Source organism: Acipenser ruthenus, chromosome 8 (genome assembly GCF_902713425.1).
Source record: "Acipenser ruthenus chromosome 8, fAciRut3.2 maternal haplotype, whole genome shotgun sequence".
Lineage (NCBI taxonomy): Eukaryota > Metazoa > Chordata > Actinopteri > Acipenseriformes > Acipenseridae > Acipenser > Acipenser ruthenus.
This window is the reverse complement of record NC_081196.1, coordinates 19,904,198-19,926,811: the sequence shown is the minus strand read 5'-3', so window position 1 is coordinate 19,926,811 and position 22,614 is coordinate 19,904,198. Positions and strand designations below refer to the sequence as shown.

General features: G+C 36.0%; 1 protein-coding gene across 1 annotated transcript in view; it reads left to right on the top strand.

Moving 5' to 3' along the window:
- Positions 1-18,649, top strand: part of LOC117972646 (1,4-alpha-glucan-branching enzyme-like) — a 268,712-nt gene extending 250,063 nt beyond the window's left edge. The window contains exon 17 of the mRNA XM_059028691.1: positions 17,166-18,649. Within this exon, the coding sequence (XP_058884674.1) occupies positions 17,166-17,222 (57 nt within the window). The 3' untranslated portion in view covers positions 17,223-18,649. The remainder of the gene's footprint in view (positions 1-17,165) is intronic.
- Positions 18,650-22,614: the final 3,965 nt, after the last annotated feature.

The window sequence follows — 22,614 nt, the reverse complement described above, 5'->3', positions numbered from 1 at the left end:
CTATGCATTAATGGAGCCCCATATTCCCTTTTGTGGTAACTAAGATAATTTGCTTTCTTAGATGTTACACACTGACTTTAATGTTCATGTTTTTAACATTTCTACTATCCTTAATTTTGTTTCCTTGTATATTGCTGGTATTTTCCAAATGGTGGTACACTTGACAGCCCACAAAGCAGTATTAGCAACATGTTAATTACCACCATGTTTCTTATTTTTCATATGTTTCATCATTGTAAAGACTTAAAGCAAATCTTTTGCACAATATTAGTTCTAAAAGACAATGGGAGCAATTTAATGCATATTTTCTACAAATATTTTAGGAGACTTAATATATTCAATGGGTCAATGGGCTATAAAGGAAAGGAAACTACTGCAAATTATGTTCTGAGAAACAAAAAAAAAATGATTTGTATGTACTTTTTCAAAGAGAACATATACTTGAAAGATCTGTTAATCTCATGGCTTACTCTTGCAGGCTGTAATAAAACTGACTCACTGTGAGCTGTACTAAAACTAGAAGAAATTAGATGGATATGGACAGTAGGAGGATAGACCAAGGAGGGCTTTTACAAGAATGGCAGTGCACCCACTGTGACTTAAAGAAATACATCTGCTTTGTCCAAACTAACACATTCAGAATGCAAAGCCTAGAGCAGAAGCTGAAGAGGTAAATCAGGCTGTTTGATGGACTGTAAAGTGAGAAATATAATAACACTTAGCACTTTTATGTAATATGTGGAGGCATTGCCCTTGAGTATCTGCATTTGCACTTCATTAAAATAATAGGATGGGTATTGCAGTGGTTGAAACCCTCACTATATTGGAACACAAGTATGTCCGTGCCATACACCCCCCGCCATGAATAAAAATTGGAGCAATCAGGAAAAAGTAAATCACTGTGATCTACGTCCACTAATAAACATTTTAAAAGTGTAACAGTGCAGTGGCTCACCTGGTAGAAGCACAGCCGCATGGTGCACAGGGTGAGTCATACAGAACAGGTTCACGTCCTGGCTGTGCGAAGCATGCCGGTCTTCGCTGGGGACTCTGAAGCAAGCGTCCCATTGGCCCAGGCACTCCCATGGGTTAGGGAGGTAAAACCGGCATGGACTGTTTCTCCTCATTGCTCTACAGCGAACCCTGCTGGCCAGGCGCCCAGTGAGCTCAGAGCGGACACCTGCAGGGCTGGCCTTTGTCCTCCAGAGGTTGGTAGCTCACTGACATCCGCTCTCGAGTTCCTGGGTAAAAAAAGCTGGCTTGGTCGTGGGATCGGAGGATGCCCACTGAATCTTTGGGTCTGCTGAGCCATGTGAGGAATTGCTGTGGTGAGGAGAAAAGCGATTGGGCATTCCAAATTGGTTGAAAATCAGGGGGGAAAATGTAACGGTGACATACATATAAGGTCAGACAGCCTCCATATACCTCCATATTATGATACAATAACCTGTGCTAAGTAATGTCATTAGGAAGTTGCATAACTTTTTTGATACGTGATTCTCTTGACATACGAAAGTGTGGTATACTGTATTTGCTCAAAATAGTGCCTGGGCACTTATTTTCTCTGCCTTCTCTTTACTAAGACCTTTTTTGGAAAAGGGGTGTGTGGCAGGATGGCTGGGCGGTGACGTCAGACAGAAGCAGGAAGGAAACACACCAGTACTGCAGATTCAAAATAAATGACGCGGCGGCGCCGTTTATTTAAATAATACAAAAATAAAATAAAAGGTTTGAACACAAAACACTTGCTCACAGAGCGAAATAAAAAGGTTAAACAAAACAAAATCACGAACACAAAGTATAAATAAACCATACAGGTCAGGCTGGGCTGTAGCCTTCACTGTTCCTGTATCTTTTCTTTTAGTTTCGTTTTTCTCTCCTCGCTCTCTCCACTCTCGCTCCTCATACACCCACCCAGAACTGAGAGCGCTGCAGGTTTATATGCAGGTGACCATCTCCCAATTTAGCAACAAATTAAATAACTTAATTAATTCGGGAGATGGCCACCTTCTGCACGAGGTTTTCTAATTATTCCTGGCAGAGGACGAGTACCCACTCTCGCCTCTGCCAGTACACATTTTAAATAAAACAACAACAAAACCTGCGGCGCTTCGCCATCACATAAATACATAATAAATAAATAAATACAAAAACAATACCAACGACACTTCGTCGTCATATAAACACAATAATAAATAAATCATAATAAACAAATACAAAATAACACAGGGATGGAGGGGGAAACCCCTTTCTAAAAGTAAATAAATAAATCAGTGTACAGAGCTCTCTACCGCCCTGCTACAGGGTGTATTAGAGAGTAGGTGCTAATTGACCACTGTGAAATCGATGCAGGAACACTTGGGTTGAGTGTATATATATATATATATATATATATATATATATATATATATATATATATATATATATATATATATATATATATACACACATTGCTGTGCAAAAGTCTTAGACATGTTGTACTCTGATGCATTATGAGCTTCAACAATTTACTCAAAGCCTCCACTAGTGTTTTCTACTATTATAATAACCTTGACTTGTCTAAGGAAGGAAAAACATTTAGTGAAATAGCTCGCAACACTTGATTTTCAAGGTGTGGTATCCAAACCACAATCAATAAGTAAGAGAAACATCATCTGTAATTGACAAACCCAGGACTGGAAAACCCAAAAAGCTGTCTAACAAGGATGAGCAATACTTGAAGATAATATCCTTAAGGAATAGAAAGAAGACAAGCGTTGAATTGACAACAGAACTGGCAGAAGGCACAGGTGTTGTCCATCCATCAACAGTCCAAGCACCTTTGACCATTGTTCCATAGTCCAATTTCTGTGTTCTTGTGCATATTTTAGCCTTTTAGTCTTGTTCCCCTTTCTTAACAGAGGTATTCTTACTGCAACACATCCTTTAAGTCCTGATTTTAAGAGTGATCTTCGTACTGTTGATTTGATGGACAGTGACACCTGTGCCTTCTGCCAGTTCTGTTGTCAGTTCAACACTTGTCTTTCTATTCCTTAAGGATATTATCTTCAAGTATTGCTCTTGTTAGACAGCTTTTCGGGTCTTCCAGTCCTGGGTTTGTCAATTACAGATGATGTTTCTCTGTACCTGTTGATTATACTTTGGATACCACACCTTGAAAATCAAGTGATGCGAGCTATTTCACTCAGTGTTTTTCCTTCTTTATGCAAGTCATAATAGTAGAAAACACTAATGGAGGCTTTGAGTAAGTTGTTGATGCTCATAATGTACCAGAGTAGAAAAATACAACATGTCTAAGACTTTTGACTTATATATATATAATTTTGTAGATGAGGAAAAAAAATTACAAGAAATAGATGTCTACAATTATTTATTTCAGCAATGCTAATTCAAAAGTATTCAAAGAAAATGAAATTAATAGCTAGTTGAGGCACCTTTAGCAATAGTAACCTCTTTTAAACAATTAGGATATTTGTCAATGAGCTTTTGGCATGATTCTTTAGTGATTTTTGACCATTCTTCAATGCAAAATTGTTCAAGTTCATTCAAATTCCGAGGACTTCTCTTGTGCACAGCCTTCTTCAACTCATACCAAAGATTCTGTATTGGATTTAGATCGGGACTTTGACTAGGCCATTCCAGAACCTTGATTCTATTCTTCTGTAACCATTCTGAAGTAGATTTTGATGTGTGCTTTGGATTGTTGCCGTGTTGAAACGTCCACTTGCACTTTAAACCAAGTTTTGTAGACTTTTCTAGAATTAGGTTCTGCATGATCATATCGAAATTTCTAACACCTTGTAGACAATACTATCATGGCATCGAAGGGTATGAATACTTTTGAATTAGCATGTTTGGAGTTTTGCAAAAAAATTGCTGAAATAAATAAATGTAGACATCTATTTCTTGTAAGTTTATTTATCCACAAAAGCAAAACTTTTGCTACAAAAGATTTTTCCATTAACTATTTGTTTTTGAGAAATGTATAGAAATTATAAATTTCCATTGGGATATGTAAAGTGCCCCTCATTAGGCCCTATGCAGACTAACACTACCGTCTTTGAATCAGTAAGAACTTCAGCTTAAACACATGATAGTCAAAATTGCATTGTTGACCAGAATAACCTCTGCAAGAAAAATCAGCAAGCTGCAGACAAGCCCTTGTGATTGTCAGACCATACATATAGATCCTCAAAGATAAAGATTAAATCTTTCCGACCAAATCCAGCCTTCCTGCCAGAAGCGGTACCTAAATTCCACGACTCATTTCATTTTACTACTAGAGTAAAGAAAGGAAACTACCAGTTGGACATTAGACAAGCTCATTGCCACTATAGTGGGTCCCATGGAAAAGATCCCTGGTAGGTGTGTTAACTGCCACCACAGTGTGCCACAGGTTACCGAACAGTTACTGTGGTATTTATTTATGTATTTATTTATTCATTTAAGGAATGTGTCAACTACATGGTGTCAGCAGTTCATAGCCTTTGCCAAACATGTAAAGGGAAACAAATTAAAAACAGACCATCTCTGCCTGGAAAAGCAATTGTATTAAAACCTGCTTCAGTCTGGAGGGCAGAGTACTAGAGAGAATTACATTGGCCCAGCATTACAAATTTAACAGCTGGTTTCACAGACCACAATTAGCACTAATCTTGGACTATCCAATTTTACTTTAGGTAAAGTAGTGTGAGATTATTGCTAATCGGGATCTGTGAAACCAGCTATGTGTACTTTCCACAACACTGGTATACAAATTCAGGCATGGAGTTCCACGGAATTTTAATAAGTTAAAGAGCAAGAAAAAGTCCAACATTGTAATGTTTCATTAAGAAAGTGTCATATTTCAATAACTATTTAATAAGAAATATTTAATTTAAGAAAGAATGATCTGGTGTAACTTGCCAGTAAATACAAAAATAGAACATTCAGGCTGTAAATTTCAAATTGTGAAGTATGGAGTGACAAGTCACATATATTTGTTTGTGTTGTAAATGCTGGCATGCTTGGTGCTCACAGCAAATGCTTTGGGCTGAGTATGTAAACAAAGCTGTCACTATTTTTCTGTCACAGTGGCTAAAATATACAAGACACAGCTCATTTAATTTAGTAATTTTGCAAATGAGTGGACCTTCTTACTGATCAATTTGGAAGCTCATAAGGCTTCCCCGTAGCTTGAACAATGATGATGGCTAATATGTTAATTATTTTAGACCATTGCATAGTTTCTTGCTGATCCTAAGAAACTGTATGTAATTTTGTATTCTGTGCAAATAAATGAGTTATAAAAGGTATTCCAAGTAACTTTCATTTCAATTAAGTGAGTACGACTATAGAATAATTATTAAGGTCTTAGATCTTTTAGATGAGCTCTGGGTTCCATTTCAATAAAGAATATTGCCTTAAACAATTTTGACAAAAAAGCACAGCAAAAACATCAAAAGAATTAAGATTTTTTTTTTTTTAATATTCCATTTTCCATCATCTCGGCTTGAAAATTAGATCTAGGTTTCAAAAATGTAATTATTGGAATAGTCAGTTTACCATGTATATTGTTCAAGTTATTTTTTTCGGTTGATAGTATGCCTGCTGTTTTCTATCCATAGACTCATCACAAATGGGATGAGTCTATGGAAGGAAACCAATCCATTACCAGAAGGATTGTATAGTCTATTTAACATGGAAATGTAAGTCTGGCATGCATAATTGATATTATAGGGGTCATGACATTAGTTGCTTCCCTTCAAGCTGGATTCACAATTAAGAAGCTGGCTATTAAAAATAGATAGGGTTTTTATGCAGAAGAGGAACATCATTTCAAAAAGCATTTTTTTATTCTTGAAGCCGAGAAATAACACAGTTAGAACTCACATATCCGACCCTATACAATTTTGACTTCAGTGACAGTTAAACGAGTGTGACACATATCTGATTATTTCATTTTGGCCCTTTCCAACTCTTGTCCGTTTTTCAGGGAACACAATAAAGATACAATTTAAAAAATACATAGTGAAAGGACTGTGTTTTAAAATAAGTAGACTTCCATTTAGATGTACTGTAGTTGGTTTTCTTGGTTCATTACTATATTTTCAACAGAAGTAGTATTTTAATTCAGAACTATATCATTCTGATCATATCAGTTGCCAAAAGAGACGACTGTGGACACGTGCACTGTAATCCAGTACATACCTTTAAATCCGGTACGTATTGTAACAGTATGTAAAATTCCCCATTAACGACCCAACAGCAAAATGAAATCAAAATGTTAACCATGCACAGAACTGCGTAAACCGTAAAAGGCAATGCAATTTAGCAAAAGATAAAAAAAAAAAAAAGTTTCCAGAATTAAAACAGTATCCCAAGTCAGTATTCAAAATTGCAGAATATAGTACTCGAAAAGGCCCTAATGTCACAGTTCACTTGTGAATGAAAATGCACAAAAATAACTAAAGAGCACAGATTTTTAAAAAAAATCATCACAGTATCTAAAACTGTTTAATGATTAACTTTTTACATTATCATAGCTTGTCTCGTTCGCTTTGTTTTAGCTGCATTTTCATCATGTGAAAATGGTAGGAAGTGCTGTGTAACTGCACAATAAAGAAAAAAAAAGACATGGGCTGTGATGGATAAACAAGTACATTGTACCATTGAAGAGATGGGCTTTGTATCAGAAAACTGGTGACAGAGTCAGAAATCGCATGTGACGGGTAAATGCATTAATTTGTTACGTATATATATATAATGGGGATTGATTTTATTCTTAATACAAGGGTGGTAAAACACGACTGATGTGTATCTGGGTAACGGATAACCGAGTGCTGACTGTATCAGATAAATAACAGCTGTTTTAAGAACTGCACCATCAATACTAAACAGCATATTTATAAATATTTCCACAACTGGAAAACTATATAAAAAAAAAAAAATTAAGATTGTTTTATAAATGTTCTTTTCATTTTCATGTACATTCAGTCTTGAAATCAATCAGTGTCAATTTGTGTATGTTTCACTGCAGGTTGTAAATTCTTCCACTGCTAAGTGCTGAGGTAAAATCCACATTTTGAAGAGCATTTTATTCTATAAAGAAAGAATATTTCATTCATCCTTTCTGGGACTGAATAGCAGTTTTGTGACTAAGGGTAAAATTGTCGATTTAAGGTTACAATTGGATTTTTGTCTAGATGCTTCCAGAGATGTTCCTGGATTATTTTTTCAGTGGAATAAGTAACAGTGTGCATTATCACAATTATTGTGTTGTGGGATTTGAAGAGAGTTTGGCAGCCCAAATGAATTCAGGCAGCCCAAACTAGTTAATCCAAAGATTACTGTAGATTACTTAGTGACCCTTTGCTTTTTGCAGGCATTATTGTGAATGACCTGGACTCCACCCTGCTTTCCAGAATCTCTTTCCAGTATCTCAGTTTTTCCAAAGGCAATATTGTCTTTACCAAAGGAATGTTTTTTGTGGACATAGTAGACCATCAAAAGAAGAAAAGATTGCAAAGCTGATTCTGCTTAAAGCCACGGTGCTTATCCCTTACTGGTGTAGCCATGCTTCATGCATTTGAATGGAAACTGAGATTACCTACGTATCCGACTCAATCCTACTTTCCTACTCGTATTGCTGATTTAACTTCTGCCTGCTGCTTTCTTTCACTCTGGCTCAAATGCAAGTCCAAGTAGCTTTCTAATTCTTAGCAGTCCTCTGCTTTGCAGCTGAAAGCTTCAGTCTTCACTCCAACAGCAGGGTTTTACCGATGATGTCTTTACCCAATGTGAATGAAGAAGACTTTTTGGATTAGTCAGTTTAACCTTATATACATAGAACAATAATGTTTTGACTAAATACAGAAACATAATTTAACAATTACATAATTCTTTGGCCTAGATACAAAAGTATAAAAGGCAAGTTTATAGTATCAAAGAATACCAAAGAGATTACCCCTGATTCTGGAGGACTCGCATTCTAAACTAATTGTTCATGACTTTAGTTTCAAAAAGAAAGATGGTGTAGAATTCTGAATGTCCTGAATCCTATCAGAGATTTTTTTGTTTGAGATAGCAAGTTGTAAGAGTAAGACTGGATAAATACACAGATTACTCATACATTCCGGTAATATAGTGTACAATTCTTAATGTAGAGGAGACCTGTCAGCTGTCACTTTATTGCCGCTACTTAAAAGTCTATATGGCGAATGAAAATTAGACAGCTAAACATCCAAGACGAGAACCCTCGAGGCTTACTTCAGAAGATGGTAGCAGCATGTTTACACACAACAAGTCTTTACTACTTTGCATTAGAATGCCTAGCTTCAAACACTTTTTCCATTAGAGTATGTATTATTTGGAGCAAGTTAAGTTGATATAAAACTACATTTGAATAGGGCTTGTATTTTTTGGTCAGTTCGGGGGGGGGGGGGGGGATTCGATTTTTATTATTATTTGTCAAAATCTGTTATTTTTGATTATTAAAAATAAACACATCAATTTTCAGTTTCTACAAAACTACAAAGCGGTATGTAATTTAATATGTTAACGTAACATTAGTCAGCAGGTTTCATTCGAATTTAAAATTTGTTAATTCTATAGGGTGATACAAAACTTTTGGCCATAGCTGTACATCTTTTGTCTATCAATTGTTCTTCACATGGTCTAATGGAAGTATAATATTCAGAATAATGTATGCAAAGCCATTTTATTTATTACTACAGATACTTTCTGACAAATTAATTGACTTAAATCTGATTTTAATTTTTATTTTTTAATAGCCAGGAATAGTTGTACAAATTATTTATAGATACAAAGAACAATTAGGTGTGGCAGATAAAGTATGATGATATTATATATTCGATAAATAATCTTACATAAGTTTCCTTTTAAGACTCACAACCCTACAGGATCACTGTTATATGACGCAGCAAGGCGAAGATTGTATTAGGGGCAGCATAGCTCAATGAAGATCAAGCTGGTGCCTACACTTGTTCAGTGTAATTAATGAGAAAGCACAGGGGTTAACTGAACATTTTTAATCCCTGCTAGGGATCCATACTCTAGGTACATATAGTACCTCCTTATATGTCACACTTTTTGTGATGACATTTGTTTATAGCATTCTTTACCATAATCCTTTAGATTCAATTTTAATTATCTTGCCTTTTTAAAAATGCTAGATAACTGTGTGCAATTTTTTAAAACTGACATTGCATAAAATGTCCAAAACCATTAGTTAGCTTTGTTACAGTGGTTGTTTTGTATTGTTAATGGCTATTTATTTATAAGCCGGTAAAAGTATAGTAGCAGCATAAACCAATGTCTGCTTTCGTATCATACAAAGATTGCTGTTGTGATTAATCAATAGCAAATCCCATGATGGGATGAGGTTGTAGCAGCTTTTAAAATCCCCACAATTTGTGGTGTGGCATACAAGTTTACTGTTTAACATCTCATATTTTTATTGGCAGGATTTAAATATGTGTGCATCTGCCGTCTGTATGTATAGGATCTGTATGCTGAATTATTAGAAGATTAGTTCTGTTGCTCTGGCAACAAACAATCAGTATTTTAGTGGCTTTATGGCTTTAATTCTGTATAGACACGTTTCAATACTTGTATTTTTCAATATTTACTTTTTTTTTTTTTTTTTTACAGCTGCAGTATTTTATCCATTTAATATTTACTATGATAAATAAGTACTATGTTCACCCATTGTTTAGTTTTCTATCTACTTATTTATTTACATTTACCAATACAGAAGGCATACTGTTTGGTTTCAAAGTCAGTAGACAGCTGAAGATTTCCGTTCTTAAGATTAACATTCAAAATATTCTCATTTTTCACAACTGCTTTGCAATATTAGTTCAAGTAAATACTTTCCTTTCTCTAGTCTTGCCCATGTGTGAGAGCATTGTCTCTAGTCAGGAATTTAGAAAACTTGTGATTTGGCTTCTGTAAACCTGGCGCCATTCTGTTAGGGAACAGTTCCCCACAATTAAAACATTTCTATGACATTGATCTTTTCATTGATTAATTTTACGAATCTTCTAACTAAAAGTGTCTTCGTGGCTTTGAATAGAAGGGGAGTGCCGAGCAGATATATTGTTGATTAACAATTCCATAGTTTGTGCAACGAATCCACAGAAAACTGGATTCGTCAATGTGACTGTAAACAGTCAGAACAATTCAACAGAAAACCGAATACCATTGTATTACGCAACAATCATTTCAACAAGTAGTTAATTATAGTATTATACATTTCAAACATAACACTTAGAAAAGGGCTTGCGATTTCAGTTTAGCATTTCATATTGTTTGCTTAAAGTGATACAATTATACATAAACATAATGTAAAAAAAAAAAAAAAAAAAGTTTTCATAATTACAAATTGCTACAAAGCTTCTTTATTTACAGTATAACTTTGAACACGGTTCTGGGTTCCTAACTCAGTCTTTGGTGGATAAAGCACTGTCAACAACAAAGGATGAGTTTAAACAGGACAGTGTTCCATGTTTATGTGTTTCAGTGGGAACATGGCTTATTTTAACAGGAATAAATCCTGGCTCCTGATTTGGCGAGCTAAATAAACTTAACAGGACCCGTAACTTTCAGTCAGACCTCTAATCCGGCTTACAGACTTTAAATATATTATTCACAAATCATAGATTTAATGTATTTTGTTTTAATGTACACCATATTCAGGTCTTACCTTCACGCAGATAGCTATTATCTTTGAAACCTCTTTTAAGGCTGCTACCCACCAGACGCGATGTGGCAAGTGGAACTGTGCAGCAATGCGCCAAATGAATAGAACCTTTACTTCTGATAAGTATATTTCACACCACACGTGGCGACAGGCGACACAGGAGCGGCACGAAATAAATAGGATTGAATCCTATTTTTTGCGGTTTGATGTGCGTCAACTAAGGCATTGAGCAATCAGAGAACAGCTTCAATGCATGTGGTCCTGCAGGGTGAAGCAGTATTCAAAATGACGGCGAAAACAATAATACTTGTCATTGAAAAAATACTTAGAGCTTTATGACAAAGCTTGTTACAGACACTTTCATAAAAGCAAATGTTTCTTCATCTCTGCTGCAGTCTGGCTCATGGTGTGTCTCAATCAACAAAAATATGGCTAAACAGAATAAACAGAAATGTTCCTTGCAGAAGTTAAACCTTCACACAGGCGTGACTGTTGGTTATTGCTTTGGCTCGCAAACGACCATAGTGCATTTTGTCTCGCTCAACCCGGGTCAAAGCGTGTCGACCCACATCCTAAGGTGGGTTGCTGGGATCTGGGTCAACCCAGGTACAACCCAGGTATGTGGTTTCACACTACGTGGGATTGTGACCCTGGTAGGATTGCCAGCGTGAAAGGGGCTTTAGATATGCAGAATTATATTTTTTTGCGCTTAGGTAACAACTTAGTTTAACATGTTGGACTTAAATGTTGTTAATTAAAACTAGGACTGTGTTCAAAGGTTAGTTCGCTAGCCAGGAATTCAGAGGTTCATCAGGCAGCATTCACACTATCAGTTGTTTTTTTCTTTTTTTTTTCTCTGTTAACAGAAACCGTTTGATAATGTGTGAATACTATAAATCACACATTAAATGTCACTCGTGCAAAATTCGATCTTTTGATTTGCATAATGCATATTACTTTGAAAAAAAAAAATCCACTACCAAATCATTATACGTAACAACTCTATGGCATCGCCATATGCATTGGAGCAGGGTATATTATGCCAAAGCACTGGGGGGCACGTATAGCTGTATTGCTTCTGTAAAATATGTACAAGACATTGTAAGAGAAGTGTTATGGTAGAATAAGTATGAAACATACGCTAACATTTTTATTTTGAAAACTGAGCACCGTCCCCCGTTCCCCAGCTCATGTTATCTAGAGGCAGAACTTGAATTTCTTCATTCGCTGTATCGACAGCAAAGCATTGAAATATGGCATAAGCTATATTGCATGAAATGTCTCAAACCCTCTGCTGTTTGGCATTTTTTTGTTAAATGTCCAGACAACCCAAAAAATGTTGAATGCAAACTATACAAGTGGCTCTTGATGTATCGTGGAGGTACAACCTCAGGGATCACTGACGTAAGTTCATATTATTATTAGTAGTAGTAGTCGTAGTAGTAATCCTATTATAGTATTAAAATGTGACTGTGACTGAGAACCTGCTTGGAACGGTGTCTGTTAAATAAAGCTTTGTTTTGCCTAAGTCCGCTGCAGTTGGTGCTGCTGCAATGCAAGCTTACTGTATATATCAGGGCGGCAGTGTAGAGTAGTGGTTAGGGCTCTGGACTCTTGACCAGAGGGTCATGGGTTCAGTCCCAGGTGGGGGACAGTGCTGCTGTACCGTTGAGCAAGGTACTTTACCTAGATTGCTCCAGTAAAAACCCAACTGTATAAATGGGTAATTGTATGTAAAAATAATGTGATATCTTGTAACAATTGTAAGCCGCCCCGGATGCTAATAAATAAATAATAATAATAATATTGCAAGCAGCATTATTTATGTGTACATAAACAACATGTATTTGTATTTAAATGATAAAAACATGATTACTGTTCTATATAACATATTTTTATACTGCATATGAATGTTTTATTCCATGTATATGGATTACCTGTAAAACAATAGGTTTTTCAATCAAATATGAACTAGTAGCTATGGTGACCTGTTAGTACTATTGAACTTTCAAACCTTCGATCGCTAATGTAATCTTGCATGTAAACATACTGAGAGATTCAATCCCCAACTCTATTTCTAATTGAGTATCATGTTTGAAAGTCTCAATAAAAACTTTATTTATTTATTTTTTATTTAAAGTTTCCTTTTATTTTTTCACAAATTATGGCTTGGATTTTAGAAGGTTACTAACTGTAAAATTGACCCATGACTTAATATGGTTGGTCCTGGCCTGAGCACTGCTTCCAAGGGCTGACCAAACATGGGTTTGAACTCAAATGATCCCTACATTGACAATAGAAAGACCTCGGGTTATAGCACTGAATTAACAGATTTAGATACAGATTCCAAAATCCCCAGAACTTTTTAAGCATGTGAAATTAATATTTCCTTTAACACATCAGTATACAAGTATTGTTCTTCATGCAATGTAATGTTTTATGTTTGGATACGACATGCTGCTGGAAACATTCGGATCATTGGACTGAAACACTATTTTTTCATGTGGTAAATGTGTCCTTCAGGTTTATACAGAAAACAAAACGATTTCTTAGGATTTATGATAAAGACCAAATAATCATAAGGTATTATTTGTTGTTTGACAAGGACATGTCTGAAATGTACCTGGATACTATTCCGCTCTTATATATATATACAGTAGATCCATTTATCTTTGTATATCTGAGACATTTTTCAGTTGAAATAATGTGAAAACCAGACCAGTGTGTATGTATGTATTGTCATAGAAAGATTTTCATTTATATCAGAATTTATGAATTTCCTCATTCAGATTCATCCTAGTTATTGTATCAGTGCCCTAGGTAAACCCCTGATGAATTCTTATTTAATATGATTCATACCCCACATGTGAGTGGTTTAATTTATTCCAAATAAGACTATTACAGTATTACAGATATCAGTACAACTTTCACTTTGGAACGCACACTTGCATGAATGGCTATCGTATTGCCTGAAAAAAAAGTGATATAGCACTCTTTATGGGAGATCAATTCACAGTACAATAATAGCTTTGTGCAACATGCAGAGTTTGTTTTTTCATTTTATATACACATATTTGATCCCACAAGCTGTTTTTTCATTAAAGTATTATAAGATCTTACAGAGACATCTAGTGACAGGTTGTGTGAGTTGCAGTTGGGTATTCACCAGTTTATATCACTGCTAGGGTTCTCACCAGAAAACGAGGACATCTAGACGGAATCACCAACACTAAAGACAGACTATTATAGTTTCAAATGCAAAACATTTTTTATTTTATCTTCGTCTATCTGCTTGTGAATATCGATTGTGACCATGCAGTTGTGCATAGGACTTTTCAAGAACTATTGGTCTATGAAACAGGACAGATATAAAACACCTTGACCAAGTTTACAGACATGCATTTTATCTTTGTTTGTGAAGTTGATAATGTAGTATGTAAAGCCAAGTGTTTGTTGCTAGCAGTGCCAGTTACTAGGTTAGGGGTATTCCACCATCAAAACCATAAATCATATCACCAGGTGTACCTTTGAAAGAAACATTTTGGGAATATCCATGAATAAAAACAGGTATATCTTCTACTGTAAGTTTCTAGATCGATTCTCAAAGTGTTGTGTCTTTATGGCAATTTAAAGATTACAGTTATATAAAGTTTTCAGTCACCCCAAGAATGTTTAAAGGTTCAAGCACAAAAAAGTATGAATAATAAAGCATGCCAGTGTTATGTTAAGCATTAATGATGACAGCACTTGCTTTGAAATTATATTTGGTTTTAGTACAGAGGAATATATAAGTAAGCAATACCACACAACACTATGTGCAGTAGTTATAAAATTACTGCACGCCCTGCGTGCTTTGTCTTCAACCACCCAGGAAGTGCAGTCATTGTATAACTACTGCACACAGTGGAGTGTGTTATTGCACTTATAAAATTACTTTGTTAATTTTATGCTCGGCCAATTGTGCGCCGCCCCCTGGGAGTTCCCGTCCTTAGTCGGCAAAGGAATAGCCTGGACTCGAACCGTCACTGTCCACACTATAGGGCGCATCCTGCACTCCACGCGAGTGCTTTTACTGGATGCGCCACTCAGAAGCCCCTGATTTACTTATTTTTATACTCCTGCTTGAATGTGTATTGGTTTTTTTCTGTAAGTAAAACTACACAAATTTAAAAATAAAACAGTTTACCTACAGATTGTATACACATTGATATGTACATTTGATGCTTCAAATTACTGTTTCCCTACAATAATGTCACTCTGCACCTTTAAATTATAAACGCCTAGCCTCGAGACTCTCAGTGCATCAGCTGGACACTGGGACAGGCTTGCTGGGTGTTTCTCATAGTCAACACAAGCACAACTGTTTACTGCATTTTAATTCACACTGACGTCTACAACTACTGTACTGAGGTTTACTTGAATATTTCTTGTTGGTTTTTGTTTTGTTTTGTTTTTCATCTGCTATCTCTTTGTTGTTAAGATCCAACGCAACCACTCTCTACCCCAGTTTTAGAGCTTCTGGTCGGCTGTATTCTGTACTAAAGTCCGGTGCGCTCAAAAACACTCTCGCCGAGGCCGAGATAAAAAATAAATAAAAAACACATCCAAGGAAAGTGATTAACATTTTTAATTTATATGATTCAGTTTAACTGCTGACAGTGTTTGACTAAAAAGCTGAATATATGAACAAGTTGAATATAGGTGGCGAAATTCACTTTTAAAAGCTGTTAACCCATAAAGTTCATTTAAATTTTAAAAAATGTGATGAGGAAAGTACAATTGAGACCGAAGATGGTTTGCATGCTGTGTGTAGGAGTGTACGAATTAGTAGGAAACGGGTCAGTTTCATAAAAGCGGTTTGCGCTGAATCGCAGTCGTGGCACCTCGCAGATTAAAATTTGGGTTACATAAAACTTTTGCAGGGCTGCGACATTGCTGATTTTCACTGAAACTTGTGACAGCCAGACAGCAACTGCAAGTAGCAATTTTCATCGCAACACTGTTTCAGGGCATAGCATGCTAGCTGGCTGTCGATATAGCAGACTAATCAGAAGGAAGCGTATTTAGGCACCAGTCAAATCCTCTTCAGAATTAATATCAAGTACCGATTGCCAAGAAATGAGAACTAATCTTAGGGAGGTAAAACATATTTTTTATATTTAAATAGAAAAAAATTTAAATGGGTTTTATTAATCAGTTTTAACTTAACAAAGATAGGTTAAAAAAGGTTTTCAAACCATTAAAAAAGCCTTTTAATGTGTGTCAGCTCATTATTAACCTGGAAGTCCATCTTGAATTTACTGTGCATGCTGAACTAACTGAGTTTCAATAGCAAAAAATCACAATTCAAATGAAAAATGTACATGTGCTGCATGCTTTAATCTGTGCCATTTATTAGATCAACAAATTGCCATAGATGGATCTCAAATAGCAATGTTGTCCCCTGCTGTGAATGAGCACCTGTACATGTGCAGGAAAGGTTTTAATTCCATTAATAATCCAGCCATCTCAGATATCAAAATGTCTGTGTTAGATACTGTCTTTCGATACCTTGAGAGTACAAACAGCAGTTTTATTTGGTGATATTGGTGATAGATGGCTTTTGGGAGACAGTGAGTAAGATAATAATTAGAAAATTACAAAATTACACGTAGGCTTAGCCTCCATAGCCTCTTATGACAAGCCACCACTAATACTCACTGACATCTTTTTTCTTAACAGAGAAAAAAATGTGCAAGGTGTGTGTCAAGCTCGGGCACAGGTATTTCTTCCGGATGTCTGTGCTGTCTGACCTCTAGATAAGATTTTACCAGAGACAAGTCAAATTTGGTCTTCTTGGATGTGTTTACATTTTCTTGTTTACCTAAAAGTTGTTTGAGCATCCGTGTCAGCGGGGTGTTGAAAATGAGACAATATGTTGAGTTTGTGACAAACGTTTTTTGCTCGAGCTAATCTTGATCGACAAAGAAAGTCAATGTAAATATAGCTACTATCCAAGTAATAAATACACAGTATATACATGTCTTCACCATTACAGCAGTTTAATAAATGTCATGGCACAGCGTTATTAATATGGTACAAGTGTTTGTTTGACTTGAAGATTTACTGCTACATGTATTGTTTGGTACAGTATGATGTTTCACATAGTTTGTTCCAATATAGTCACATTTTGTAGTATAAATTTTGGTGTACCTTGAATTGCTTCTCAAGAAGTACTATTCATCAAACCTGCCTAAATGTGTGGTGTTTTACCATTGTGATACATACACATACAAACTATTTTCTCTTGGATTTTTTCAGTGTTTTGTGAATGTTACAGATTTAAAATGTGGAAAATTTTGTAGATAATCACATGGTGCAGTTGCTTGGAACAAAATGCACACTAACGGTTCTAGCAATTTTGTACCTACTAAATGGGTAATGATGTATCTAATTACTGTATGTGTTTGTTTCAATTTTCTAGGTTTACATTCCGTGCAGAACAGCAATTGTGCTTGCAAATGAGGATCTTTCTCATTAATGATTGGGCTACGATGACTGCTGTAAAAGAGAAGACAAACCTGCATTGAATAGACGTGTTAAGCTGCTTAGTTTAATTTGGAAATCTATGTGACCTTCCATGAAAAAAAAATCAAGTATGCAATGATAGGTATCCTGTAATGTTTGAAATGTGTCAGTACAACAGTTCGCTTTAAACCTTGCAATTGTCCTTGTAAAGAATGCTGCTGTTTTATTGTTGCCATCTAAAGAATGTCTCTCAATTATGCAATGGCCTAGCTCCCTAATGAATGTGTCTCACCTGCACATTCACCCATCAATGCTAAATGTTTCAACGTGAGAGTAATGAGCAACCTGGCTCTACATATTAGAAATCCCTATAGTTTGGGTTAAAAAATGACCAGTATTAAGATTTGGCCTGACATAAAAACGAAAAAGGAAAGTTTATATGAAAATAGATACCTTAAACATATCTAAATTAAAATTGTTAACTTGAATTTATTGGGCTTGCTTCCAGTGTTCAGTTAAAACTACAACTATCTATACCGTTCTAGTTTTAAACTAGCAAACAGTGCTGTCATTTTTAGCAGGATCAGTGTTGGTTACTGGATCTTTACAGATTGAAACATGTATTGTGAAGGAGTTTCAATGTGTCACCATAATGCGGGTTGGAATGAAAATTCCCCTATTCGGCACTGGCTTTGAAACCAGTGCTTAATAGGGGAGTTTCCATTCTATCCCATGTTATGGTGATGCTCTGTGAAATATAACATTCATCTAAGTATGCTACTAACCTACAAGATATAAACAGAAATAGAATAGAAGCTAATTTAAGTCCACTGATACAACATATAAAACCTTAAAGAAGGACATGCAATTTTTTTTGACTTAGAAATAAAACAAACATCTTCGTCATCAAGAAATGGGTGATGTAGACCTAGGTTTGGTAGGTAACATTTATTAGGTATTGGTTTGAATTGTAAGTTTATGCTGTATACTTTAGTTAAACCAGTTTTCATTAACACAAGAGGACAATGGGTTGTGTATTCTTTGCCTTTCTGTTGCTGAGTAATGCTGTTAGGGGTGAAGACATTTAGAAATCAGTCACAAATTATACCTAATAATTATAAAAAGGGAAATTGTACCTAAAATTTAAGAACATACAGTTTTGTATATTAAGTTATGTTAAGTAGTGGAAAACCAAAATATATGAAAAGCTGCCTTTTATTTTGTTTTCATTTCATAGTAACTTGTATTCATTCAAAGTTGGCTCCATGACACAGATACGTGGAAAACCAGTTTTGATCTTATGATATTCAACTTTATTTTATTTCATTGTCCAAGACTGAAAACAGAATTGCTCTAAGCTTGCTGTCCTTAAGATGAACATTTGTTTCCTGCCAAATGCAAATAGTATGGAAAATAAATCATAAGCATTAAGAAAAATAATTACTACTGTGGTGTTTCCTTTCCCAAAAACACATTTTAAGGAAATATTTGGATACCTTGACTTTACTTTGTATTGCTTTATCCAAAAAAAACAAAAACAATTCTGTTTTGAAGTTTCTGATGGAAATCACAGGCCTAACATAATATACTGTTATCCGTAGTCAACTACACTATATTTGCACCATCTTTATTCTTCATCATTTACCATTAGCAACTGACAAGTGGAATCTGTGCTCCAGACAAGGTGTTGGGTCACTGAGTAATTTACTCACTAATTTAGACACTATGTGAGTATTTTGGGTGAGTAAAATGCTACATTACCATGATCCATTTCCATTCTCCAACTACCGCTTGCAGTATATTAACAATAGACCATTAAGACTCCGGGAACTAACAAAGTACAAGAAGCTTGATAGCATGCAAACTCAAGCTGTGCAGCAAAACTGCTATGTGTATTCTTTAAGCATTAGATTTAAATGTCATGTGCAATTGAGATTTCTTCAATGCCTAAAACACTCAGTACGCATCTTATCTGGAGTGCTGAGTGGAAGTGACAGTGGATTATCAGGCGGGCCCACAAAAAAAGTACTGTAACTCTGATTTGTTGTCTTATGATTTGTGTTCTTAAAGGCTTCTCCAAATTATACATAAAATTAGATTTTAAATTCACTTTGTAGCACATGATAGAGGAGGAGTCCTCTGAGTTGCTCATCGATCCCTTTTAACTGTAGAAAAAAAAGTTAAAATTAGAAAAAGCTATATACAGCAGCTGAAGACCTGCAGTCATCAATTGAAAAAGACAAGATCCATTACCTGCAGATCAGCACACTGTGTAGGCAATCTGTGTCACAACAACTTCAGTTTACCTCTTTACCACTTCTGGATCTCGTTACTGATAAGGTATGTGAACTGATTTTAAGGTATTTAAAAGTTGCACTCTAACCTCGGCATCTTTGCGGAAGCTCATGCTGTAATATGGATGTATAGATGTATGCATGTATGCTATTTAGATTGTCTTACCTAGTCCAGAAAGATAAGACACAGGTCTTGTAATCATATTGTTCTGTTTCACTTCAGATCACGTACAGTATCAGGCAGAGTATATTAACACATGTTTAAAAGAATATTGTGTAGTATTTATATGGTAGTTTTCACAGTGTATGCATTGTAAAAAACACAAGCACAGGCCAAATTCTAGCTGCTAGTTATTTTAACACATGCAAAGAGAAGTTATTTCATGAGAAGTTGTAATGCAATCAGCCAAACAACCTAAGGTAATTCAAAGGTGAGGTAAGATCCAAGTATTTAAGTGATAACAATACAGGCAAAATATCACTCTCGGCCAGTCATTCAAGTGTAGTGTTTTAAGCATTCCTGTAAAGTAGACGTTGCTGCTGCCACCCATCTTCCAATTAAAAAAAAAAAAATCTAAGGTACACACTTAATATTCGCTTGTTTTATAATAACTCTTCGAAATGTGCCAGTGAGCTTGTCATTAACTTTTGATTGAAATGATTATCCTGTGAGTTTTTGAGTTTGCCACATAATTTCACTTTGTAAACCCTTTTGTATTCTCTCTGTAAAACATGTTTTCCATCCACATTTGTTCTAACTGATGGCCATATCAATTACAAAGACCACATATTTTTTAAACACCTTGGCTTTGGATATACAGACTACAGGGATGCTTTATTCATTTTCAGTCTGTAAACTTAACTGCTGAATTAGCCTTCAAATGTTTCTAGATTCAAGGGAACCTGATGACCAATTTTTGTTTTTTAATCATGTTATATACTGATGCACAAAAATGCAACAGTCGAAGTTTTACATCAATAGCTCATTGGGCACATACATAATGTTATTTACATTTTAAATAGTTAGCAGATAGGTTTGTTGATAGTATTGTTCCTAGGGATAACAAAATACTGAACTCAAGTCATGTGATTTCATAAAAACGCCAGGTGCTCAGTGTTTGGTATTTGAGTTGAGTTAAAATTGACAAAATTAGTTGATTAAGAATCTGTATAAATAGCCATTTGAAAATACATGATTTTAATTAACGCAAGAACAGCGAAAGATATGACCATGCGTCGCTTGAGTAATGAAGATCGCCTGGTTGCCATCGGCATGATTGAAGGAGGCCTGTCTGTGAGAGAAGTTGCCAGGATCTTCATCAACAATCAGCAGACTAATCTAGAGAAACCAGGAAACCGGCTCTGTGAGGGACAGGACACGTCCTGGAAGGCAGAGGGTCACCACACAGGCCTAGGTCCGTCATATCCGACTGATGCATCTGAGTAATCGTTTTCAGACTGCATTGGCTACAGCATGAGAAATTCCAGGAAGCAATAACCTGTGCATCAGCAGAATGACTGTAGCTCGCCGTCTGCATGAAAATGATTTGCATGCTCGGAGGCCGTTCAGGGATAACATGTTGACAGCTGAGAGACAAAATCGCCGTCTTCTGTGGGCCAGCGAAAATCTGCGGTGGCCGCAGAGAGAGTGGTGGAGTGTTTTATTCACAAATGAATGCCGTTTTGCCCTTGACAGACCTGATGGAAGACAATGTGTGTGGAGACGTTGTGGTGAGCATTATACTGACTGTTGTGTTGTTCAAGCCAACCGTGGGACAGTGGAAGTGTGATGATGTGGGGAGGAATCTCCTTTAACACAATAACGCCTTTGGTGACGATTGAGGGCAACCTTACTGCTCCGCGATACATTGACGAAGTTATTGTGGCAACAGTTTTTCCGTTCCTGCAAGCCAATCTGGAAGTGTCGATTTTCCAGCAGGACAAGGCAAGACCACACAGTGCTAGAATTACAATTGCACGACTTCAGAAAACAGTCAGGTCTTGCTGTGGCCAGATTTTTCTCCTGACCTGAGTCCAATAGAACATCTGTGGGACCAAACATCCAGTGCCATCCACATGAGACAACCGCAACCAGTCAACCTTCACCAGCTGATAGCAGCTGCACAGGAAGAGTGGCGGAACATCCCACAGCAGTCTATCCAGAGGCTGATCAGGTTAATGCGTCAGTGCTGCCAGGATTGTGTTAATGCTCAGTGAGGTCATACCCGATACTAACTTTGTAATGTTTTCATTTTGAGTGTGTCACGTTTCATACTGAAAAATCATGATTTTTTCATCTGTATTTTTGTGTGATTATGTTTGATATCTAGGTTTAAAATATTTGATTAAATATATTAGACCTGAGTGTTGCGTTTCTTTTGTGCATCAGTATATTTCCATGCATGCACTTGAACCACTGTTGGCTGTAAAATCTGATGAAAACTCATAAGTACCTTTTTCTGAAACCACAACCCTATAGCAATGCCCCTATTAGGCAGCATTTTCTTTGCCAAATCTCCCATGAAAATTGCTCTTGTTATATAGAGTGACTATTGTAGACCTCTCAGACAGTAAAATAAGTGCTCCTGGCACCTGCTGCTCACAGTCAACCCTTTGCAAAAAATAAAGGATCTCATTCTTTTAATGTACAGGTTATTTGTGATGCCAGACACCTGTCCTGCAGGTTTTTGCCACTTACTTAAAATATTACAATTATCTCTACATCCTGGAGCACTTAACATGGCATGCTGAGAAAACTCTTGCATGAGAGCTCTAATGGGATACTACTGGGAAGGTTAACATTTAGTCTGCACAGTAGTTTATTAACTCTGGGGCTGCTAAGGTAGTTGTAGTTGTGCTTTTCATTAAAAGTATAAGTCCTATATAAGCAGCATATGCTCAGTGTGTTTTCTTTTTTTGGTGCTCGGTTACATAACTCTCCTATAAAGAAAGAATGTAAACCTATCATGACCCCAAAACATTCTGTAAAAAGCTAAATATTCAGTGACAAACCACCTTAAAAACGCAGCAGTGCTTTAATACTTTGGCCAGCTAACCCCAAAGTTCTTCAAAACAAACATTTTTGGTGGGATGATATCTTGTATTTACCTT